This window comes from Myotis yumanensis, unplaced genomic scaffold (genome assembly GCF_028538775.1).
Source record: "Myotis yumanensis isolate MYYU_CA2020_CCGP unplaced genomic scaffold, mMyoYum1.0.hap1 SCAF_14, whole genome shotgun sequence".
NCBI lineage: Eukaryota > Metazoa > Chordata > Mammalia > Chiroptera > Vespertilionidae > Myotis > Myotis yumanensis.
In genome coordinates, this window is record NW_027223765.1 from 25,054,953 (window position 1) to 25,082,199 (window position 27,247).

The window sequence follows — 27,247 nt, forward strand, 5'->3', positions numbered from 1 at the left end:
TTGTCCTTGATCTTCTAGGTAAATCATCTTTTTTACAAATAGTAAGATCTGTTCTCATTTTCCAATATTTACATTGTGTTTTTGTGTCTTACACATTGGCTAGGACCTCCAAGAACATCATTGAGTATAACTAGTAAAGGGTATCCTTGTTTGATCTCTGAGAAGAATGTGTTTTACATTTTACCCTTGAGTATGATGTTTGCTTGAGATACCTCTTAACAAGTTCAGGCATTTCTAGGTTGATAAGTTATTTAGGTTTTTAAAAGAAAAATGGTATGGAAAACAAGACTTACTCCAGTTTAAAATGATTCCTCTTGAAGAACTTACGATTAAAGCTAAATATGTAACAGTTCAATGTTGTTTTACTTTGGTACCAGGTAGCTCAGAGCCAAACCAAGCATAACAACTGCATACTATGGCCTGCTCATCTATATTGTCTTGGCATCATTCCTTCCCAACCCTCCACCTATTTTGATTTACATCTTCCTAGATATTTCCCTCTTACTTTACTATTTTATTGCTTGGATTTCCTATCAATTTTCAAATCTTTACTAGAATGAGATTAGTGCAAATAAAAACTTTAGAAAAGACGTGGTTACATTTGGATTTAAAATAACGAGAGAAATTTAGTAGGGTAGAAAAATACTGTGGGAACTTTTAATAATAAATCTATCAGTTATCAGGAAATCATGTGGAGACCTAACACTGTGGCTAATAAGTCTCTTGGGTTGCCATATGAATCAAGTCTCAGAAAACAAAAACAACTGGAGTTAAAATGAATGCTGTGGTGCCTCAGTAACCTGGTCCAGAGTAAATTTAGTAGTTAAATGAAGCCTGCTAATCCTTACATTGTTAAGCTTAATTATTTGTCGGAAGTAGCCATTAGAAAGCACATTTTAATTTCATAAAATGAAGTGAAACCCAGGGGCCATTAACATTTTCAGTAATAGGTGCTTAATAAAAGTTTGTTGAACGTACAATCCTAGGCCATTTCACATCCTTTAAAAAAGGCATCAAGGAAAAGTGGTTATACTTATTTTATAACTGAGTGACCAAAGAAATAACTTTTCCTCTCCAGTGTAAATAAGACCCATAATTTACGATTGTCTTCGACGGGCCTTTAAGTATAACATGTATATTTCTGTAATTTAAATAAAAACCTCACTTGTTTTCCCTCTTCAGGACTCTAAAATATAAAAGTCTGATACAAAATGAATTTTAGGAAATGGATTTTATTATCCAAATAGGTTATACCATAGTCCCCATAAGCTTTGCCATTGTTATCCATAACCATGATTTCACAAAAACAAATCTTTAATAAAAGTTAAATTTATGAACATCTTAAGATAACTTGAAAAATATATAGTAAAAAAAAAAATGAAATCCACAAATTGCAAAGATTTTAATATGCACACTGCCAGTCCATCTAAATTTGGCATAGTCAATCTACTTAATTGATTTATTTAATGTGGTAATTTTAAAAAATTCCATTGGGGGATGAATGACATATTATGCCCTTGACAAAGGTGACAAGTGTGATATTGTTTTGACTAAGAAAGCAAAATATAATTCCTGGCTATGTTATTGTTCTGGCTCATCAAAGCTAAAAAAATATGTGAGGGTGAGGTTCTGCCATGCCCCAAGGGGTTAGGCAAATGTAATAGAAGGTGCACTGGGCAGACACACATTTTCATCATATAAATTTTCTGGTAGTTCCTCGTCATCTCCATCAGGAAAATATGTAGGGAATGGTAGATTTTTGCAGAAATCCTTATATGCAGGTAGTATAGAATCTTTGATCTGGAGGGAGGAAACAAAGATTTTATTAATGAGTGCTACCAATTAAGTTAAAGATAGCCTGTTTTATTATTCATAATCAAAGAATATGTTCCAGTATTTTCTAATGTGAATAATGCAACTGTTATATCTATATGAAGTAAAAGGAACTCAATGTATTCGTTTTATTTGAGTAAGTTTAATTAATCCAATGATATAATCTTCCATAAGAAGAAAAATTTCTAGAACTGCCCAACAGGATAAATTATATTAAATATCAGTTATATCCAAATGGATATTTCAAATATAAAGATTGATATAGACTATATACCTAAATGGTATTACTACTTCTTAATGATTTCATCTACTCATATTGTCTATTTTTATTATAACATATTTTTTTGAGCTCAGATTAAAAATAGTTTACCTAGTATTTTTATTAGTCTTAATTCTAGAACACATAATAAAACTATCAAGTTTTAAGAAAATCAGCTTACATTTAACAAGTAGCATTCTCATTTGGAAGCTAAGAATAGAATAGTATTTAGCAAAAAACAATAAATTCATAAGTCTTTATAATATTGCTATTAACTCTTTATGTTCTAAAACTATTCTAATCTGTGAATTCACAAACTAAGGAATACTACATATGTTGATATAATCTAAAATGATGGGTTTTATTTTTGGAAAACATCGCTGGGTTCTTTAAAGCTTCTGACTTCTACAGCCTTCATTCAGAGAGGAATAAAAAAATTATAATTATACACACAGAGTAAAATAAGCCATAATAATTTTGGCAATAAGAAATGAATAATTTGGCCTGGCAGGAGTGGCTTAGTGGTTGAGCATAGACCTATGGTTCGATTTCTGCTCAGGGCACATGCCCGGGTTACAGGCTTGACCCCTGGGGAGGGGGAATGCAGCACATAACCAATCAATGGTTCTCTCTCATCACTGATGTTTCTCTCCCCACCCCCTTCTTTCTTCCTCTCCAAAATCAATAAAAATATATTTAAATGCCAAACTGTAAAAAAAAAAAAAAAAAAAAAAAGAATGAATGAATAATTTGGTTGCTAATTAGCTGCTAGGAACAGCTAAGTACAGAAAAACATATTTTAATCTCTCATTAAAACTGTTCTAAAAAATTATCAGTCACCCAGAAGAAAATAAACTCACTTTTCCCCCCAACTAATCTTGGATTGAACTTTAACTTGGACTAAAAAGAGGTCATATTCTTACCAATTTAAACTGTTTCAGAATTTAGAATTGGAAATAAAACTGAGTAAGTAGACAGTAAAACCAACAATAAAACTTTCTGTGCTAATTTGATAAATGTAAACATTTACTAACAGATGATTTAAAGGTTTCAAGGAGTATTTTGTGGGCTTGTGTTTAAATGTCAGCAGTTTGGTACATCTCTTTTTTAATTTTGTTTTATTGTTTAAAGTATTAGAAAGAGTACATCTTTTGAAAACATTCAGCCCACTTTTTTTATTCTACCAGGTGAATGCATAACAGGTAAGCCTCTTGCCCGTAACAGAGTTTGAGTTCTTGTTACTTTTACATTTTTATAAATCTGTTATAGCTGAGGAAAATTTCAGACAAAAAAAGCACTGCTTAAATATTCTAACTGTAAAAGCTACCGTACTATATGTAATTCATTGATTTGAAACATAAAAGATGACAGCAGCTTTAAAATTGAGGGCTGGAAGTTTACAGTCCAAAGGTACAAGATTCGTATGAATTTTGTGCACTTAATTTTACCTCTGGCTTTATTTCTTCCCTGCCTTCACCAAGACCCCCTCAATTACCTACTTCACTCTTTTTACATTTATGTGTATTGGCAAAGCAGTTCAAATCTTGTGAAAAAAGGTGGGGTGGAGGGTTAGGACACACACAAAAACCAGGTACACTTGAGTAGTATTTAATAACATAGCCTACATTATGCTGTAAATAGTTTTTTAGGCTCTCTTAATACATTTAGTGAATTCAAACAACAAAAGCTTACATTAATGAAACAGGTTGGTCATTCCAACGACTATCTTTACTAATTTTAGAATTAAAGATATTGGCAGCCCTGTACTCTGAGAGCAAAAGCTCCCATGGAGTGAGTGGATGTTCGTGAGGCTGCCTGTCCAGCCAGGAGCGCTCATTCTCCACGGGCAAGAGCTTACTGCTATGCAATCACCTGGGAGAATAGAAAAAGTGGGCTGAATGTTTTTAAAAGATGTACCAAACTTCTGGACATTTAAACACAAGCCCATAAAATACTCCTTCAAACTTACACCTTAATGTTTGAAGCACACATTTTATAGATTACAAAAGCTGTTTAGGTACCATAATGCAAAGACTATTTTTTCAAGATGAGTTTTTTTTTTCTTTTTTTTAAATATATTTTATTGATTTTTTACAGAGAGGAAGGGAGAGAGATAGTTAGAAACATCGATGAGAAAGAAACATCGATCAGCTGCCTCCTGCACATCTCCCACTGGGGAGGTGCCCGCAACCCAGGTACATGCCCCTGACCGGAATCGAACCTGGGACCTTTCAGTCCGCAGACCCACGCTCTATCCACTGAGCCAAACCGGTTTCGGCTTCAAGATGAGTTTTTAAAAATCAAAACATGTCTGTGGAAAATGCATTCACTAGTGTGTTAGCAGCTCAAAGTGGACTAGGCATTTCTCTGCTGCTGTAAGTTTCTCAAAATATATTTGGACTCCTCTTTAGAAATTGCCTTTGGGCTCTAACCGGTTTGGCTCAGTGGATAGAGCGTCGGCCTGCGGACTCAAGGGTCCCAGGTTCGATTCTGGTCAAGGTCATGTACCTTGGTTGCGGGCACATCCCCAGTGGGGAGTGTGCAGGAGGCAGCTGATCGATGTTTCTCTCTCATCGATGTTTCTGACTCTCTGTCCCTCTCCCTTCCTCTCTGTAAAAATCAAAATATATTAAAAAAAGAAAAAGAAAAAGAAAAAGAAATTGCCTTTGGTGGACCTTCTGTCTTTTTTCAGTGACAGCAGGCCACCATCCATTAGAGAGCTGACTGAATTTTTGAAAGCATTTTTTTATCAAGTGGATGAAAAGTCTGAGTAATAAATGTTGCTGTTTATAACAACCAGATCAGAAAATTACTACATAGATTATGGTTTTTCAAGACAGTTGACCTATTCATCCCCAATAGTTACTAAGAAGCATCTAAGAAGATGCTGAGGGGGTACCTGAGAAGTCGCAGCAGCAGTAGTAGGGTTCAGCTGGAAAGCCAGCCTAGAATCGTGTATGCAGCAAATGGGGATATAAGGAGTTGGCAACATTAAAAAATCCACCTGCTATCCAGTGTAACTTTATTATGGAAAATAATCACTTTTCTCTTTTATTGGGTTGTGATAAGCATAACGTAATAAATCTGGATTGCAGAGGTAGGATACATTGAATTATGAAGCCAAAATGTTATGAGAAATACAATGACAACTTGCTGGCTTCAACCACTTGTCACTGTAGTCACTTGGAGAATGGATCACTTGGGTTTGGAAACCTACTTAAGCCTAAGCACCTGCAATCTTACAAAAGAAACGAGAATAATCCAGTCAAAAAGTGAAGAGTGCCAGGAAAGGAATTTTAATTACTGTATGATTAAAACAAATATTGCACCTTGTTCTAGTAACAGAACCTATTTTAAAAAGTACAGAGACCCAATATGAAAAATGTGAGGTTTAAGTTTCAACCTATTTTTGTTGTTGTTGTTGGAAAATTAATGAAAACTGTATTTCTAGGAATAGCTGATATAACTTCTATTATAAATGTATTTTCAGAATGGGAGGTTCAAAATTCGAGTGATTTATCACTTTGTATTACCATGGCTTAAAATTCCAGGCAGACTATTTAATTTGTATTTTATTTATGGAAATAAGTCTCTGAGAGTCTGAGTTTTTCTTCAAATCTATCCTGTACAACATGTTTATTTTCTTCTTTTCCTTCATATGTTGAATATAAAAATGAGCATGCATATTTTCAGGGAAAATACTTAAAAGTACAATCAGAGCAATGCTAGTAATAATTAACAGAATCTCTCTTTAAAATGTCTACCTTTAATCACCTTTCTTCTGGACTCTCTCATTTAATTTCCACCTCCAGTATTTCTGGTTCCGGTGTCAAAGTACTCTTAAGAAACTAAGAAGTCCTTTTTTGGGAATGACAGATATATTCACATTTTGGCAAGAGTATCCTAATCTCCTTTTTATATTTCTAAAAAGCCTCTGCTTTATGGCCCTACCCTTTTTACAGACATACTCTATAGGTTGTTCTCTGCAATTTTTGCACTCAGTTGCTACTAAAAACCAAAAAAAAAAAAAAAATTTAGCAGAGAACTCATGTAGCTTGAAAATTAGGGGCTGTTTTTCATATTCATATAAATGAACAATGGAAAATAAAGACAGCTATACATACCTTTACTAAGCAATTTTTATGTCCAGGTACAGAGCCATTTACATAGATTATATTGTGCTTTGTATTTATTCTCCACACCTAAAGTCATAAATGAAATCATACTTTAAAAATTTGAGAATTTATAACACACACAGTTCACGTATCCTCCACCCCTCCATAACTGTAAAACCTATTAGAACAATCATACTGTTTAAAGATTACACTGAACAAACAACAATTAAACAGACACACATTAAGTCCATACTCTGGTGCCTTTGCATTAGGGCATTAATTTAACCATTCCTAAAAAGAGCCACTTCAGAAACTCACTTTCAGTCCAAATTCTGTCCTATCTCTGTTTCCCATCTTCCCAGGCATTTTAGTTCCAGGCCAGACTCTGGCGACATCCTAAATGAGAGAACCAAAATTAGCACTTTTAAATATTCTCAATTTAAAACAGTTCTGATTAAAACAAAATGTAAACTAAGATAGGAATTATTAAAATGTTTAATCCCCTCCCCCATTCTGTTAGGCCCCAGTAAAGAACTAAATATGGATTTAGACACATCTACCTCAAGAGGGGTAATCTAGTCTAAATTAGATCAGAGCGACAAAATACATACAAAGAACAGAGTTAGGAGAAAAACTCAGTAACAAGAGAGTAGTTGCTGTGCTAGCACTGCTTGAGAATTTAGAAAGAAAATTTGTTCCTTTGGTGGTGTGACGTGTTTGTATTGGACATATAAACATGTCACACCACCAAAGGAACAAATAAGTGCCGGCCTGCTTTCATGAATCTCCTCCATTAGCCCATGTAATGGACTCCATCCGCACCACTGCTGCTGGAATGGTCCTACTCCCCCTCCCTTGCTTTTGATGTTACCTTCCTACACCAGAATGATTAAAGGACAGTTCGTTATCGGAATATTGAGTTTGCTTGTCCAGCCCTGGTTACCTCTGATTCACATAAATCAAACAGCTTCCCACAATCTCTATTTTGGCTCTGATAATAATGGATAATAATTTTACATCTAAAGAAGCAAATCTGAATTCCATCTAAAATGGGAAAGGTTCTCAGGACACATGAATTCTTGAAATAGAAAAACTTTTGCATCACTACTCTCATAACAAGTCCAGGGGAAGTAACTCATTAAGAGATAACACAGATTAAAAGACAATTCTGAATATTATAGACTATCACTCTTATTTATTCCATATTTATTCTATAAATACACTCAGTGATAAGCACCTTGCTTAACATTACATTACTAAAAAAAGATCTGCCCTCCCCAATTAAATTTACTCTCCTTAAAAGTATACCCTAACTCTTAAGATTATAAAGGCAGTTGCTAGCTAATCCTTAATGAAAGTATTTACAAACACAGAACAGCATATTTCATGACAATTAAGTTGAGCTGTAAGAATAGTCTTCTACATGCCTAATTTTTAAAAGAGCTTTATTATAACTCATACCACACATTTCACCCTTTTAAAGGGCAGTTTAATATTTTTAGTACATTCAGAGTTGTGTATTGCTACAACCAATCTTAGGACATTTTCAGAAATCCCAAACTAAAACTTCATACCCACTAGTGGTCACTCCCCCAGCCCTGTACAAACCTCTAATCTACTTTCATCTCTGCAGATTTGCCGAGGATGGACGTTTCACATAAATGGAATCATGCAATATACAGTCTACTGCGCTTGGCTTTCACTTAGCATAACATTTTTAAGGCTCCGCCATGTTATAGCATATATCAAAACTTCTTTCCATTTTAGTGCTAAATAATATTGTGTGAGTAACCACTCTTTAATTGATGACCCTCTGGGTTGTTTCTATTTTTTGGCTATTATGCATAATGTTGCTATGACTATTCATGCACAGGTTTGTGTGTGCATGTTTTCATTTATTTTGAGGTATATATACCAAAGAGTGGAATTGCTGGGTCTTATTTTACACTTAACATTTTTAGCAACTGCCGCACCATTTTTACATTCCTATTGACAATGTATAAGGGTCCCAATTTAACCACATCCTTGCCAACATTTGTCATTATCTGCCTTTTGAATTATAGTAATTCCAGTGAGTGTTAATATCTCACTGTGGTTTGGATTTATTTACATTAATGTAATAGCCAAGGATGTTAAGCATCTCTTCATGTGCTTATTGGCCATTTGTATATCTCCTTTGGGAGAATGTCTATCCAAGTCCTTTGCCTACATTTAATTGTGTGTTTTTTTTTTACTATTGAGTTGTAAGAGTTCTTTATATATTCTGGATATAAGTTGTAGCAGATATGATTTGCAAATACTTTCTTCCATTCTGTGAGTTGTCTTTTCATTTTCTTGATGGAGCTGTATGCAGCCCAAAGTTTGAACTTTTGATGAAATCTAATTTATATCTTCGGTTACTTGTACTTTTGGTGTCAGATATAAGGCTTTGCTAAACCCAAGATCATGAAGATTTACTATTTTTTTTTTATAGATTTTTAAGGTCTTAAATTTATGTTGATGATAAACCTCATTTTCATAATTATTTTATATAATTTATAACTATATAATTTCATACTTATAACACAAAGAGCTCTCATACTCTACCCAAATTTACCAACTGTTTACAGGTTGCCCACTTACTTTACCACCCACTCTATATGTATGCACATCTCCTATGTCATATGTAATTTGGTGGCAGACATGATGCTCCTTTACCTGTAAGTATTTCAGTGTCGATTTCCTAATTCTCTTACATAACCACAATACAATTATGAGACTCAAAAAATTTAATACATTACCTAATTTTGTCAACTGCCCCAATAATGTTCTTTACCCCCCAAGCAATTTCCCCCCAAGTCCAGATCCACTTCAGAATTACACAGTTGTCATGTTTCTTTAGTCTCCTTAAATCTGGAGCAGCTCCTCAGCCTTTCCTTGTCTTTCAAGACCTTGACATTTTTGAAGGCCACAAACCAATTATTTTGTGGAATATCACTCACTTGGGGTTTGTCTAATGTTTCCCTGTGATTAGATTCGGGGGAGGCATTTTCAATGGGAATCACCACGGAAGTGATGATGTGTTCTTTTCCTGGAATCCGTTCAGGAGGCACATTGTGTTGGTTTGTTCAATTACTGGTGATGTATAACATTGATCAGTTAGTTAAGGATGTGTTCACTCAGTTAATTCACTCTACGGATATTATTTTCCCCTTTGTAATTAATAGGCATCTTGTTGTGGAACTATGTCAGCATCTAAGGTCCATCAAGCTTTCACCACTTGTTTTAGCCTCCATTGCTAATTCCTCTAATGGCCATCAAAGCGAAATTCTAACTCTAACATCCCTTCCACACTTATTAGCTGAGATTATAGTGTAAGGAAGAGCAGTCCCTTTTCTCCCATTTATTAATTTATCTATTTGTATCAGTGTGAACTCATTGATCCTAAGTTTATTTCATTTTTTTAAGTTTTCAAATCAAACTGTCCCATTTTTTGCAAGTGGGAGCTAATTGTAGCTGGATCCTGGGTCCTTTCAAGTATCATTTTATTTATTTATAATATATTATTGATTTTTTACGGAGAGGAAGGGAGAGAGAGAGAGAGTTAGAAACATCGATGAGAGAGAAACATCGATCAGCTGCCTCCTAAACATCTCCTTCTGGGGATGTGCCCGCAACCCAGGTACATGCCCTTGACCGGAATTGAACCTGGGACCTTTCAGTCCACAGGCCGACACTCTTATCCACTGAGCCAAACCGGTTTTGGCTCAAGTATCATTTTAAAAGCACTTCCTTGATTTCTTGAACAAGCTGGTATTTAAAAACCAATATCTAGGCTCTAGTTGTGTTCATTGCTATGGAATATCTTTGCTTTCAGGCCCTTTCAGCAGCTAAAACGTACGTATATTTATACCCATTCCTTTCTTTACATATACACTGGCCAGATGATGACCACCCCATCAGTACTTCATTGACACTTCCAAAAATACTGAATATTGAAAACTTCCTAAGCAAAGACTCTCAAGGTTTTATTATTATTTGCATAACTAATTCACTTCATTGTACTGATGGGGTGGTCATAATAATCTGGCCACTCAGTGTATACTGATACCTACAGCTGGAATTCAACACTATAGTTATTTTAATTTCCTTCCTTTTCATAACTTAATACCCTTTTCTAACAGTGAGAAACGTGGCCCCTATTACCAATATATTTACCTATTTACTCAACCTTACAATTCACAGAAAATTATTTCAGAACAGCTACCTAATACCATTGCAAATAAACATAATTAGAATTCAAAACCTATGCACAGTACCTTTTTAATTTAGACTCAGGACATATAGCCAAATACTGTGTTCAAAAGTTATTTGAGTTACTCTCCCCACCTGTTTAGTGAGGTTATGTTACTCATTTCAAACAGTTAGGTTCATCTTCTAATTATATTCCATTACGGATCCCCCTTTCTTTGTATTTTATTTTGAATACATAAAACATTAACATGGTTACAACTATAAAAATTTAACAAAAAAGTATATCCATGGAAGTGTCTCTCTTACCACTTTTGAGCCCTTCCATACTGTTCCCAACCATCTCCTGTAGGTAACCAATCTCAGTTTCAGGGTTATCTTTTAGGTCCTTCCTTTTTGCAAAAATAACCAGGTAACACGCATTTCCTTATATCCTGGAAATCACCTTCTCATTCTTTTTTTCAGCTGCATAGTATTCTATCGAGCAGATGTACCATACTTTATTCATCTAAACTCCCAGGTATGGACATTTATGCTTGTAGTTATAATGTTGCAATAACTAATTTTGTAAAAATGAGTATCTTTAGGGTAAATACTACCTAGAAGTAGCATTGCTGTGTAGTTCTATTAGATATTGCCACACTATACTGTATTTTATCCCCAACAAAAGATGCACTAGTTTGTATCCCCACCAGCAATGCATAAGAACCTGTTCCCCTATATTCTTACTAACACAGTGGCAAAAATCAAAGCCACATAAGAATTTAGTAACTCAAGAATGGTTTTAATCTGTGTTCCTCTTATGAAAGAAGAAGTAGAAATATTTCCACTTAATAATGCAAGTTTAATCTCTAAAGCTTGATATATATGTATATCAGTATTATGACGCCCCAATAAATTACGACTCTCACCCCCCCACCCCGCCCCCAGCACTTAATCTCTGGGAGAGTAGAACTGAATTAGCAATACAAAGTCCTTCACCATTTCTTCTCTTACACCATTATATTATCCTTGACAATCCTTAAACTGCCATTTAAGGAAAAATAAATAAGTCTGTGAAGAAACCAGATGAAAAGGCATTCTAATCCCTAATTTCTTGCAGCTGACTTCTGAGTGTAGGAGGGGAGTCAGAGATGGGAATGAGAAAGTAGGAAGGAAAATATTTAGAATACTGACTGTAGGAATGTATGGAATAACTAAATGATTCAAGTCGGCCTCTGGAAAGTAAGTAAGACCAGGACCCACCTTGAGTAAGATTAACATTATGTGGCTTGATTCCCAAGGTCAGACTAAAGCACTATATGCACTATTGTAACATTGAAAAGAATCCACTAAGTTATACTTACACCAGTTGAAATAGCTCCAGGTCTCCTGTGAGTTTTCGTTTGACCATGAGTAGCAGGCTGGCCTTTAAATCCCCATCGTTTCATGACGCCTTGAAAACCTTTACCAATGCTGAGCAAAATAAACATCAGAATTTGCACAATGAACAGAGCATACTACATCCAACTGTATACTTTCTTGATAGTACCTTGGAGTTTTAACAAAACTTCTTATCTAAATAACTAGAAAAGACTATACAAGCAAAACCGCAAATGAAAATTCTTTTATGTCTGACCTGGTTTGAATCCCTTCCTGAAATTTTTATATAAAATGATTAATTCAAGATTGTGAGACAAGAGCAAGCTAAGCAAAGGGAGTTCAATCTGAACAGGGAGTTTTATCATCATAAGCCTATGAAACAACATAGTAAGAGTGGTGTATTTCTAGAAGTTCCAAAGTACTCACAAGAGATATGGCAGACAACCATTAAGATCCACGCACTTCCTGGTACCCAAGCCCTCATCTCTCCTTGAGTCTGGGTGGACCTAGCAACTCACTTCTAAGGAATAAACGATGGCAAAATTGATGAGATGCCACCTCTGACATTAGGTTATCTCTTGCTTGATAGGCTCTGAAGGAAGCACATTGCCGGGCTGTAAGCTATTCTACAGAGTCGAGAGGAAGGATGTCTAGCCAACAATTGTGGACCGAAGGCTTGGCGGCAATTCTCCCCAACTCTAACACTGAGATGACTGCAGCCTGGGAGACGCTCTCAGCCAGAGGAATTCAGCTAAGTTTACTGGGATTCCTGACCACAGAAGCTGTGAAGTATAAATATTTATTGTTTTAAGCTGTTATGATTTAGGGCAATGTGTTATGCAGCAAAAGAAAACTAATACAACAGAACATTAAATAAAACAATAATACCCTAAAAGCTGAATGTTTTATATTAGAAGATACCAGATGGATATTGGTTTCAAGGTTTAAATAGGAAGCTAATGACAAAATCAGTTACAATTTCTTAAAGTGTTATATTTCACTTTTTTAAACAAACCCATTCTACTTTCAAAGTCCATAACTAGAGAAACATTCTGCCATGCAGGTGAAAAGCGAACAACACTATGATTCAAAGCATTATTATGTCTGTTTCTATCAGTACAAATCATAAAATAAAAGGGCTTGAATAAATTGTAAGCTGTAGTGGACATATTTTTATAGACTGTTAAGATGAACATTTTTTCCAGCTTTCATGAAACAGGGGTCCTCAAACTTTTTAAACAGGGGGCCAGTTCACTGTCCCTCAGACCGTTGGAGGGCCGGACTATAGTTTAAAAAAAACTATGAAATTCCTATGCACACTGCACATATCTTATTTTGAAGTAAAAAAAAACGGGAACAAACACAATATTTGTATTTGCATGTGGCCTGCGGGCCGTAGTTTGAGGACCCCTGAGATAATATGTCAACATATTTTAAAGTCGTGTTTCCTAACCCTAACAAAGCTAGCTGTTATTAAATAGACAGTGAATAGTTCAGGCCATTTACAAAAAAGCAAAAGGTTATGAAAACCACCTTATATCCACAAGCACTTTGCTGTGCATTTAACAAAGCATTATCAGAGAGTAATGAATTGAAGTAAGCCCGTACAATAGTTTGTTATAGATAAATCAAGAATTCAACAGAAGAACTATGTACAGAACCTAACAGCTGAACATTTTCAGGTCCAAAGTTATTTAACTGCAGCTTACACCACTTTCTTCATAATCAACTGGACACGTCACTTGTGTATACATAATTCTTTTCTGCCTCAAAAACTCAAAATAATTCTTATTCCTGATACAAAAGCTAAAATGGAAGTTTCATATAGATTTAAAAATTACAAGATTAACATAACACTTTAAAGAAAAAACGGGAGGGGAGTGGCAACACAAAATCTAAAATGAACATGTTTTAAAAATACCACATTCTAACACTAATCATTCTTGGTAGAAAGTTTGCTGGTGCCTTCTGAGTTCTCAAACTGATTCATCTCTTAGTTAAAAAGAGAGCATGACCGTGCCCAATAACACACATGCTAGGTAAATTACAGAAGATATTGAGCTCAATTTGAGAGTAAATAAGATGAAAATGGTATCCTGAAAGTGCTAATTATCTGTCAGCTAATTACAGATTGTTTTTAATCTAGCTCTAGAGTACACCATGTTGTTATACTGTGTACAATGGGAACCTCTTCAATAAATAACTTTTAAACAAAAGGACAAAACACAATGACATGACAAATTATTGGCTTAATTCGGATGATGGAGAATAGAGTGCACCTGTTGATCCATGGGTGGTACAGGTACCTATTCTTTTGTTTCTCTCAGTTGTCACCCAACTTGAGAACAAAACAAACGAAATGAACTTATCTATACTTAGCATACCCACGCACATTTCAAATATAAGGTTTTCACAGGTCAAATAAAATAAACCATTTTACCACAAATGATACACAACACAAAGCACACACATGCTTCACTCCCACACCTTTTCTAACGCAATCTTTAATGACAGCAGAAAAATCAAGGAAAATTCAAATAAAAAACAAATTAAAAGTTCCAAATGTAGTGAAACATGAAAAATAGAAAAACAAAAAATTTTATTTAGAGCATTTATACTTGTTAAACCAAGAAATCATAAAAAAACTCAAACTATTTAAATTTAAACTTGATTGCTCTGTTCTTGGCCTATTTCCTTAGCATACATCCTAGTGCCCAACCTAGAGAAGTCAGTAATTCTGTTGTTACTGGCAATAGCTGTGTCTTAGGAAAAAAGATGATTAGTTTCCTTTATTTTGCCCTTCAGTTTCCAAATGTTGTATAATGGGCATACCTTTCATAAAAGTTTACTAGTAAGTAGATGGTGTTGAGAAAAGGAGAAAAGGAACTTAAAGGTATGACTAAGAATCTTGCAGAAGAGAATGCATAATTTAATGTTTCTAACTGCATTCTATAAATCGCTAGAAATTACTACCAGGTAAACTTCATTCCCATGCCATATTGTGGCAAATGCCTAAATGTCTATCATAGACAGCGGTTTTAATAAAAACCCACCAGTATTTCCCCTCTTTGTGGGAAAATACCTTTGATTTCATGGTTCAAGATACAATTATATATAGAGATAAAACAAAATGAGATGAGGAGCGCTCTCAAGTCCATCCATTCTGAGTCCTCTGAGAACTTCCTCCAAAATTCTCATCACTGAGTCTTTCCCTGCCACTGGCTTCTTCTATCTTCTCTCTCCACTGCATTCCTTTCTCCTCTTTCTTAGGAAGCAAACTGTTTCTCCCTCTCTCATCCATCACCTGCAATCTTTTTCTCTCCAAGTGTTCTCTGGAACTCACTCTGAGGTTAATCCCTTAATCCCTAAACACAAAGACTTTTATTAAAATAACTTTTTATTATGGAAGTTTTAAAACGTATTCAAAAGCAGAAAGACTAGTACAAAGAATTTTTGACTCAAGGACTATTTTGTCTCAACTATTTCCCTCCTCTACAATTCCAATGGATTATCCTTTATATAATTAAAAAGCTAATATGCAAATTGTCCCCTTGGGAGTTCACTCACTCGCTATGACATGTGCTGACCACCAGGGGGCGTCACAGAACATGGCAGGCGGCAGCAAGGCCCTGAGGGAGCGAGGGAAGGAGGAGGCAGGGAACCTGATCAGCCCTGATCGCCAGCCAGGCCTAGGGACCCTACCCATGCACAAATTTCATGCACTGGGCCTCTAGTTTTTTGTTGTTTTTTTTTAATATACTTTATTGATTTTTTACAGAGAGAAAGGGAGAAGGATAGAGAGTTAGAAACATCGATGAGAAAGAAACATCGATCAGCTGCCTCCTGCACACCTCCTACTGGGGATGTGCCTGCAACCAAGGTACATGCCCTTGACCGGAATCGAACCTGGGACCTTTCTGTCCACAGGCTGACGCTCTATCCACTGAGCCAAACCAGTTAGGGCTGGGCCTCTAGTTTTAAAATAAATTCCAGATATATCATTCCGCCCATAAATATTTCAAATATGGGTCTCTAAAAGATAAGGATCTTTTTAAAGAACAAAACCACATTATCATTATCACAATATAAAAAAATTAGCCATTCCTTAATATCAAGTATCTAGTCAGTATTCACATTTCTATGGCCTCTTTTAAAACAGAAGAACTGTCTTCTATCACTCCTTACCACCCTCTCCCACCACCACTCCAATCATCATTTCCTCCCTAATCTCCTGCTTCCCTAATGCTCTTTGAGACACTCCTTTCTCCTTACAGGTACATAAAAAGAAGATCTTAGAGTCTTGCCTCTGACCCTCTCCTCACTATGGTTATAACCAGGGGTTGGCAACTTGTTTTTGTAAATGAAAGTTTTATTATAACACAGCCACATATATTTTTCTACTTATTGCCTATGATAAGAGCTATAACAGTGATGGCGAACCTTTTGAGCTCGCCATGTCAGCATTTTGAAAAACCCTAACTTAACTCTGGTGCCGTGTCACATATAGAAATTTTTTGATATTTGCAACCATAGTAAAACAAAGACTTATATTTTTGATATTTATTTTATATATTTAAATGCCATTTATCAAAGAAAAATCAACCAAAAAAATGAGTTCGCGTGTCATAGGTTCACCATCACTGAGCTATAACGACAGAGCTGAGAAGTCGCAACAGAGACCATAATGTTCGCAAGCCTACATTTACTATCTGGCCCTTTGAGAAAAAATCTGCTGACCCCTGAAGCTATTACTAATAAACTGGAGTTCCACAAACCTTGCCCTCTGGCAAGAATTCTGCTACCAGCCCATTCTACAGATGTTTGGACCACAGCTAAACAGAAGTAGCTCAGCCATTCAATTACAATGTTTCAGAAACAGAAATGAACATCACCCTCTTTTCAAGATATCCTCCTCCTGACTACCAGAGTGAAATTCCAAGCTGTTCCCTGCTCTTAAAAAACACACAGCATAACACTAAACAACCATAAATGTTTCCTAGCAATTTCTTTAGCTTGGGGCATATAAGGCCTTTTATAACTGGGTCCAGCCTACCTTTTCAAACACTGCCCATTACACATCTAGTCACAGCAGATTCCTCTGTGAATCCCTAAATATGCCACTCTCTTATATGTCTTTGCTCATTCTGTTCCCTCTACCTCAAACACCCTTCCTGCTACAATATCTATCTTTCCACTCTTACCATGAAAAAGAACTAAAAGTGTTTCTCGTGCTGTATTAGCTGTAAAGTACTTCATCTCTTTATTTAAAAAAATCAAAATCCACACTGCAAATGTTTTTCAATCTGAACCATTTTCAATTTAAGCTTGCACTTTTTCTCTTCAGCTGATTTATGCTGTAAAAACGTTGACTTGTACATAATTTATCAGAAAACCCATAACTGAGTACTTAATGGAAGAGAGACTCTTGACTTCTCTAAGGATGCCCCAAGATCAGGTTTAATTTTTATCCTATATAATAAAAGGCTAATATGAAAATTGTCCCCTCGACAGGGAGTTCAACCAGGGGGCAGGCCAGCCAACTGCCAGTGGACCCCACCTGTGCACGATTTCATGCACCGGGCCTCTAGTATATAATAAATAAAAATGGAGATGGGGGCAAGAAGGTTAATACCAGCTTCTTTGGTTAAACACTACATTTGAACACAGGAAAATAGCGACTTATGTCAGTTCTTAGTCAAAATCAAGATTGGGCTTCTTTTTAAAACTGAACCACTGATTGGAGTAAGATGAAATCTTTAATTGTGTAAAAGTAGTACTGAATGTACAAGCATAATGTCCAAACCAACAACCTAAAGAATATCTTGTAGCCTATAATCTAACACATTGTTCAAACCACCCAAGAAGCTTTTAATGATAAAAAATTCCAGTTAACACAAAAGGACAATTTTTAGTCAAATAAATTACATGTATATAAAAGTCCCTATTAGCTAATTCACTATGCCCATCAGGATTGGCTTTTAATTTATGATGAACTAATATGACATACACATTTTAATCTTTAATTATAGTGCCTCCGAATTTGAACAACTCACCCAGATGTTACCCATCTACTTTCATCTCCACACACTTAATGGGTAAAGCATCTCCATGGAATCCCTGTAAACTATGGGAGTCGACTTCTACTCACTTCAGTGTTGCTGTCTAAGCCTATTTGATCAGTGATGTATAGCTCCTGAGCCCATGAGTAAGTCACAGTGGACTTTTCCAATTGCGTTGTGTCCACCACACATAGTTAAAAGCTGGCATGAACTATCTGTATAGCTGTTACTCTTTAGATGAGTTTGTGACAGCAAGATCTGAAATGCAGGTATTCTGTTTCTGCCTAAAAACCCTAACACTGCCAGCAAAAGCTGGGAACATTTTTATCAACAAGGAACTGCTAAAAGTGCACTGTTTCATGGTTTATAGCTTTCTGACATGAAATCTAGCTCATTCAGTAATACAAAGAGCCAAATGTGCAGTGACTCCTTTGAGTCCTCGTATAAAAGGGAGCATTTCCTGGCTGTCCTAAATAAATCCAGAGCACATTTGTTGTCCTGAGTTCAGCAAGCTCTTTTTAAAAAAGAAAACTCAAATAACCAATTCTGCAATGTTATGACAGGACTTAAACAGTCTTCTGAAGGCCTTCAGACATATCTTTTCTTCAGTAAGCCAGAAAACCATATTGCCATGTGCTGTGAATCTGTGGTTATGTATTATTTTTTCATTAATACAGATAAGAATGAATTAGGCCTCCTGGAAAACTGAGGGATTATTTTTTGGAAGCAGATTTTTAGAATTGAAAGGAACCTTAGAAACCGCTTAGTCCCATACCCTTATGTTAAAGATAATAAAATCTACATCCAGAGAAGTTAAGCTACTTGCCTAAGGTCAAATCCCTGGTAAATGAAAGCATCTGGTCATACTTTCAACCCAGGTCATACTGACTGCTGAGAAATAGATTAAAGCAAAAATATAAAACTGTCTAGCAAATCAGAGAGGCATGGAGCTATTTCAAGGGCATCATCATTATTCTATAATTTCTAGATGGAGCAAGCGGTATGTAACCTTAAAATACCACGATTTAATTCCTAATGACTCAATGTTATTTAATCATTTAAAAAATATCCTATTGAAAACACTTATTTTTTCATTTAAAATCTGAAACAAATGAAAAAGTAGTAATATCAATAATAGTGGTAGTAGCCAACAATTCTCCTAAGCATTTATTATGTGCCAGGCCTTGAGCTAACAGCTTTCTGTTTATTATCTCATTCAGTCTTTACAACATGGCTGTGAAACAGGTTAAAGATGAGACAACATAGACACTTTTCAAAAGAGGACATACAGAAGGCCAAGAGACATATGAAAATATGCTCCAAGTCACTGATCATCTGAGAGATGCAAATCAAAACGACAACTGGGGTACCATCTCACACTTGTCAGAATGTCTATCATCAACAAATGACGAGTGCTGGCGAGGATGCGGAGAAAAAGGAACCCTCATGCACTGCTGGTGGGAATGCAGACTGATGTAGCCACTGTGGAAAACAGTATGGAATTTTCTCAAAAAACTAAAAATGGAACTCCCATTTGACCCAGTGATCCCACTTCTAGGAATACATCCCAAGAAATCAGAAACACCAATCAGAAAGGATATATGCACCCTTATGTTCATAACAGCACAATTTACAATAGCTAAGATTTGGAAACAGCCTAAATGCCCATCAGCAGGTGAATGGATTAAAAAATTCCATCTACACAATGGAATGCTACACTGCTGTAAAAAAGAAGGAATTCTTACCATTTGCAACAGCATGGATGGACCTGGAGAGCATTATGCGAAGCGAAATAAGCCAGTCAGAGAAAGATAAATATAGCCCTAACTGGTCTGGCTCAGTGGATAGAGCGTTGGGCTGTGGACTGAAGGGTCCCAGGTTCAATTCCGGTCAAGGGCATGTACCTTGGTTGCAGGCACATCTCCAGTAGGGGGTGTGTGGGAGGCGGCTAATTGATGTTTCTAACTCTCTATATCTCTCCCTTCCTCTCTGTAAAAAATCAATAAAATATGTTTAATAATAAAAAAAAAGATAAATATCACATGATCTCACTCATTTGTGGAATATAATGAACAACATAAACTGATGAACAGAAATAGATCCAGAGACAAGGTAACACTGAACAGACTGTCCAACCTCAGAGGGAAGGCAGGGGAGGGAGAGGGGCAAGAGATCAACCAAAGGACATGTATGCATGCATATAAGCAAAACCCATGGACACAGACAGTAGAGGGGTGAGGGCATGTGCTGAGGAGGTAGGAACGGCCGGGGAGAGGTCAATGGGGAAAAAAGGAGACATATGTAATACTTTAAACAATAAAGAATTCAAAGAAGAAATTTATAAAAAAGACAACAGAGGTTAAGAAAGCTGTCTAGGCCACAGCTGCCCAGAGACAAGCTGTCTCTGTAGAGAAGCAGAGCCCATGCTTTTAGCCTCTTTCTAGATTTCCCGCATTAGGCCTTAATTTTAATGTCTTTGAGTAAAAAAAAAGCTTCTTTGTAGAGTTAAAAGTGAGGGAATTATAGATGCCTACTATAAATTTTTTTAAAGCAACAAACAACAAAATATAACCCTAAAACACCACTCTCCAAACTCTAGCCTTTATCTAAAAAATAAATAATAATTTTTAATCCTTACCCAAGGATATTTTTTCCATTGCTTTTTAGAAAGAGTGGAAGGGGTTAGGGAGAGAAAGAGAAACATCTATGTGAGAGAGACACATTGGTTGGTTGCCTCCCACATGAGCCCTGACCAGGTCTGGGGATCGAATCTGCAACCCAGGTATGTGGCCTTGACTGGGAATCGAACCCAAGACCATTTGGTGCACAGGCCAGAGCTCTAACCACTGAGAACAATGGCCATGGTTCTAGCCTTTATCTTGAAACAGTCATTCACTTTAACTGATTTAAGAGGGATGATTTTTGAGATTACTGCCCTCTATGAATTAATCACTCATTTTGAAAATTATTTCACTAATGTGCTTAAAAATTTACTGCTTTGAATAAGTAGTAAACAGAGTAACTTACTACAAAATGAAATAGAACTGCAATGTCCAGGGCTGGACAGGAATTATATCTCAAAGCAGCACATACCTGGCTTTCCCCTTCACCAGCCAGAAGAAGAGTAAACCAGAGGGGAAGTCTTCGACAGCGTGCAGGCACCCTTTTCGAACAGTGTGCAGGACTGGGCACTGAGCCCAAAGAATCTACTCTTTTAAAATCCCACCTGGCTTTTTTGTTTGTTTGTTAATCCTCACACGAGGATATTTTTTTCATTGATTTTTAGAGGGAGGAAGAGAGACACTACACACACCATCGATTGGTTGTCTTCCGCACACGCCCAGATCGGGGGACCGGGGATCAAACCTGCAACCCAGGTACATGCCCTAGACCAGAGTCAACTTGTGACCTTTTAATGCGTGGGCCGGTGCTCTAACCAGAAAGTCACACCAGTCACCTGGCTTTTTAATAACCTTAAGACTTTGATGGGCAATAATATTTCAGTACATATTTTGATATCTTAATGAAAGATTCCAAACTATTTGAATCTCAGTAAATGTGTGAAAGTGCTATCGATCAATCATCCAATCTCCCCACTTCTTTCTTCTTTCTACCAGGGATGACATTATCAAGGTAAGCACCTACTTTTATATTTTGAGGCCAAAGGGCAATGATAATTTAAAGGACATTGATGCCTTTACAGTGTTAAGATTATACCTGAAACTGCTATTAAAGTAATAAGATTAGGCTTGAAAAGATATGGATTGTTTTATTTAGTCCAGACCTGTAGACAAGATTTTTAGGTTATCTTTCATTTAGAAAGTAAAAAAATCTTTTAAGTAGCCGAATAAGATGTTTTCTGACTTCAAAAATTTAAATAAATAAATTCCAGACAACCAGAAAAGAAATAATTTCAACAACACCACTGTCATAAATTCAAAGCTCAATAAGACAACTAACAGGAAAGTGCCCCCTTGGCCACTGTTATGGATGCAATTCATCACTGTCTGTGTCCTTCAAGTCTTTTGAGACAAAGACCTAATATTTTGCCTTAAACAATGCAGAATGCATTTTTAGTTTTCCTTTTGTTTACTTTTTTCATTCTTTCCTGATTTATTTCTTTAAAAAGAAAACACACACACCTACAAATTATGAGCACCTCTAGGATTCAATAGAAAACCATGAGCCAATAAACATTCTATGTTGAGGATAGAATCATCAATCATACCTCATCTCACCCACTATTTACATATTATCTATAGCTATTTCTTCCTCAATATTGAGAGAGAACAAAAGAGAAAACATTAGACCCCAAACCATCATCTATCAGAAGTTACACTGCAATATTATCACCATTACAGAATAAGAATATAAACTTTAAATGGGTATGGGGCGGGGGGGGCGGTGAGGGGCGGCAGAGGGGAGGTTACTGGTGATGGTGGTGTAGGAAACACATCATTATGCTCTCTCAAAGGTTTATTTTGAATGAATTACATAAAACTCCTATATTGCAAAGACTGGGCTTAATGATCTATTAGTAGTATAATAAAATTGTGAATTTGCTAGAATGCAAATATATATATATGTATATATCCGTATATATATACATATATATACATACATACATATATATACATATATATATATATATATATATATATTAGATGAAAAAAATCTTTCTCATATAACCTAAATTGAATTTGTATTCTTAGACCTTTTAGATAAATATTAAGAGGAACATTTAAAATTATAAGGAAGTCTTCAAGAAGAGGCTGCTATGTTTGCAGGAAATTTCATTCTTAAAGTAGATGGATTCTATTAACACTATTTTCTTAAATTAGACATTATTATTTTGTTTTAAATTTTCTTAGTTATTTCTGAAGTATGTTTAATCTAGCAATTAAAATTAAAGTAAAAAGGACTTGAAATACTCAAAATATAGATGTAAATTTTACAATTAAATATAATCATTACAACATGAGAAAAATGAATTCAATTAGAGATTAATTTGAAGATATGAAGTTTTTCTCTTTTCTAATGGAAAGGAGATAATGAAGCCAATTACTAAAGAGGCCAATTTATCGTTTCATGTTAATTAAAATGTAATAAAGAGGCTACGTTTTATTGACAATGTTATTTGCAAATGGATTGATTAAACTTTTTTGCTTTAAAACATGTTTATATGTTACAATTTGCGTAGTGTTAAGGAAAGGGAGGTACTAGGATTCTGTGCTGGGTTACGGGCTCAATACCTGGTGAACCCTTAACTATTCTACAGTCTAGTGCAGGGGTCCTCAAACTACGGCCCGCGGGCCACATGCAAATACAAATACTGTATTTGTTCCCGTTTTGTTTTTTTACTTCAAAATAAGATATGTGCAGTGTGCATAGGAATTTGTTCATAGTTTTTTTTTAAACTATAGTCTGGCCCTCCAACCATCTGAGGGACAGTGAACTGGCCCCCTGTTTAAAAAATTTGAGGACCCCTGGTCTAGTAATTTACAAAAGAGTGGTCCCTGGACTTGCAGCATTCACATAACCTGGAAACTTATTAGAAATGCATATTCTTAGGTACTACCACAGATCTACAATCTGTGTTCAACAAGCCCACCTGGAGATTCTGAGGCCCTCAAGTGTGAGAACTAATGCTCCAGTCGGTAAATCCATGTCCTTCACCATCTTACCTAACCATGTCACTGCACACGTTTTCTCTGGTTTCTTTAACTATAACAGGTTAATAATTAAGAAGATGGAGTCCAGAAGCTACAAAATTTTAAAACAGGGGCTGGAAAGGGAGGACGAGGTAGTTAATCTCTGGCAGTAGTGAGCCACAGTAATGGACTGAGGACCCAGAGCCTACTCCCAAAAGATGATGGTCCCTTTTATAGTCAACAAGAAAAAAATTCTCATTGCCTGTGAAGGACTTAAACTCCAAGCCAAGGAAACTGTCCAAAAAATGAGTTGCATCAGGGCAAGGATAGAAGAATTTCTAAAGAAAAAATAAAAGCAAACAAATGCAAATACACCTACACCCATCCCACAACCCAGTGAAGTCAGAGGAAAAGAGAAGAGGCAGCGGCACTTAGGACTGTATATACCCAGAAGGAATTCAAAACAGCTCCACATAAGTAGGACAGAGTCCTACAAACTTACAAGCACTCACAAGCATCTTGAGACTGTAATAACGTGCCAGCTACAAGAGCTCTAGTCATCAAAAACACTCAGCAAAAGGTCAAATAAAGTGCATTTCATTCTAATGTCAAGCAGTATCACACATAAAGCTATGCACACCAGAGTGCAGTGCACACATATGTGGGAGTAACCCTCCTCCCAACTGTTACACGGTGAAAGTCAAACAGAATACTGTATTGCTGCCCATACAATTGTGAGGATCTTCTCAAATGAAGGTCTTCCCTTCTCCAGAGTTAAATGTCAACTACTTTAAAGCTCAGAGCTATGCCCCGGCCGGTTTGGTTCAGTGGCTAGAGCATTGGCCTGCAGACTGAAGGGTCCCAGATTCGATTCCGGTCAAGGGCACATGCCTGGGTTGCGGGCTTGATCCCCTGTGTGGGGCGTGCAAGAGGCAGCCAGTCAATGAGTCTCTCTCATCACTGATGCTTCCACCTCTCTCTCCCTCTCCCTTCCTCTCTGAAATCAATAAAAATGTATTTAAAAATCAATCAATTAATTGATCCCAAAGCTAGTTATCCTTCCGGCTGTTATCAGCTTTCTAGTTCGGAAGCTGGCAAAAGGCTTTACATAATCTTGTTTACAAGGTATATGATCTTTTAAAAAAATGTTTATTGATTTGAGAGAGAGAAGAAGGGAAAGGGAGAGAGAGAGATAGAAAAATTAATGCATCAACATCAATCAGCTGCCTCCTGCACGCCCCATGCTGGGTATCTAGCCCACAACATGAGCATGTGCCCTGACTGGAAATCAAACTGATGACCTCTTGGTGCCTGGGTCAACACTCAACCACTGACCACACTGGCTGGGCTAGGTATATGGTCTTAAAACACAAAACAAAACAAACTTCCTCTTTCACTTTACACTCACGAGAAGACTGAAGTTTTTAAAATAACTTTTAAGAAGGCAAGGAAACCCAATAGTAGCATATGAACTGAAAGCACTTACTGAACAGAGGCACCTGAAAAAGCTAGGCTCTCATCCATGCTAGTCACAAATCCTGTCATAAGGCATCTGCTAACAAAGGTCTCTGATTTCACAGGGCTTCTCAAACATCCCATAGATACTATAAAATACGTATGGAATTCACACACTATTAACTGTGTTTATATTTAGAGAATCACTGTGAGGTACTTTATTATATGTAATAATAAATTCAGAAATGAAAAAAGTAGAATAATCTAATTCAGAAAACACATCTCTCAACTGACCAAACCAAAGCTTTACAGTTCCAATATTTGAGTTCTTGACAAAAGAAGGCAGAATAAACAAAGTTACCAAGTAACCAGTGATTTTTTGAGGCCCCACTAAGTAGCTCTAAGTCCACAACAATAAAGGAGCAGGGAAAAATAGGGAGAGGTTCATAATGTCTAAAAAGAGGGCTCACTCTACCGCCAATATAGACCATTCCATTTCTAAACAGCTCATCAAAGGTAAAGGCACCTTGCAGCTGTTTGCAATGGCTCACATTTGAAAGTAAGCAATAATAGTGTGAAAAGGAAGATGAATCTAACTATGTTAAGGAAGCTGATGCTGACATTCATCTTATTTCCTTTGATAAGAGCCACTTTGGCTCAGTCACTGTGATCTTAACACTATCTCAGAGCACTGTGGACCACTGTTCACTTTTAAAGAGCTCCTAGTTAGCATGACAATAGTGCAGTGAAGGCCTGGGGGAGGGGGGGCTGAGGGGAGGGGACACAGGGGTGTGTGGAGGATATCTGTAATACTGTCAACGACAAATAAATAAAGGGTTCCTAGTCAGAATATTCCTGGAACACAGGCTGCAGACTTTGTCAAATGATAAAAAGAAAACTGAGGTACATGAAATGAAATTAGAACAAGAAACAGGAATGGACAAGAGCTGATATTTGGAGTTTTGTTAGCCTGGGTCATGTAGATTCTAATAACCTATATTGAACAATTTCTACATAAACACAATTATTTCATTCTATAGTGAGGTAACCTCAACTAATTTTTGAAAAATTACTTCTATAAAATGTAAATGTTTCCTGGAGATCATCTAGCCAATACTGGACTTATCTTAAGCCATCTGATAGCTGGTAAAATAGAAAAAAACAACAGTGCCAAAAATACCACTGCCCAGCCCAAAAGTCAGCATTTCTTTAGAATGACAATGCAGTGTTGATTTGTACCAAATTAAACAAACCCTTGTTTAAGTATATTAAAATTTTTGCTTTTATGGAAGAAGTTTCACTTATCTACTACTGAGAGACATTCTAATAGGTTTTTTAACACAGTTACAAAAATGTTTTATAGTTATTTAAGGGGAACCTTAAGCACAACAACCACTATCACAGATGATATATAATGTTTCCAATTTAACTATTCCCTAGAATTGGAAAGAAGCATCAATTACTAGACTATACAAAAGAACTCCATAGCACCACTCATGTATATTTCGCCATCAAACTGCACATAACCTTTGGTATTCAAAATAGAAGTAGGCCCAGCTCACAAAGAACCCAAGGAATGTGACCTTTCCCTTAGACCCATTTCAAGAAGCATACATCTGAGTTTAAAAGCTGTAACCTGATGTGAACTCTTCACATACAACTAATTCAATGAAATTTAAAAACCAGTACAGTCAGTAACATTGAAAGATTAGCATTATGAATGAGAATAATGGTTACTTATCCTTTATTTACTAACTTGAAAAGCTGTTATTTCTTTCACTTGCTCTATTTTTTATTTTATTTTTAAAAATATATTTCTTTATTGATTTCAGAGAGGAAGGGAGAGGGAGAGAGAGAAATATCAATGATGAGAGAGAATCATTGATAGGCTGCCTCCTGCACTCCCCCTACTGGGGATCGAGCCCACAACCTGGGCATGTGCCCTTGGCCGGAATCGAACCCGGGACCCTTCAGTCCACAGGCCAATGCTCTATTCACTGAGCCAAACCGGCTAGGGCTCTGTTATTTTTTAATAGATGAGGAAAACAAAAGGAAAAGAGAACCCATTGTGTGCACTTACGTTTTGGCTGTGACATCCACATACTGTCCTGGGCGAAAGTGAGCAGCATAAAGAGGAGTGCCTTTATGAAAAGACAAAAAGTCAACATGAAGTCTGTCTGCCCAGAAATAACTTCACTAAACATAAACTACATCCAGGAAGCCTTGTAGATAACATATTCCAGAAATGGCAGGAGATTCTCTTCTGCAATTATAATTATTGCA

General features: G+C 36.3%; 1 protein-coding gene across 1 annotated transcript in view; it reads right to left on the reverse strand.

The window, feature by feature from the left end:
- Positions 1-1,212: 1,212 nt before the first annotated feature.
- The window catches only part of MRPL3 (mitochondrial ribosomal protein L3), a 44,468-nt gene continuing 18,433 nt past the window's right edge, over positions 1,213-27,247 (reverse strand). Inside the window, exons 6-10 of the mRNA XM_070391129.1 lie at positions 27,045-27,105; positions 11,784-11,892; positions 6,526-6,603; positions 6,217-6,294; positions 1,213-1,800 (exon numbers count right to left, since the gene is read on the reverse strand). Coding sequence (XP_070247230.1) covers positions 1,648-1,800; positions 6,217-6,294; positions 6,526-6,603; positions 11,784-11,892; positions 27,045-27,105 — 479 coding nt within the window. The 3' untranslated portion in view covers positions 1,213-1,647. The remainder of the gene's footprint in view (positions 1,801-6,216; positions 6,295-6,525; positions 6,604-11,783; positions 11,893-27,044; positions 27,106-27,247) is intronic.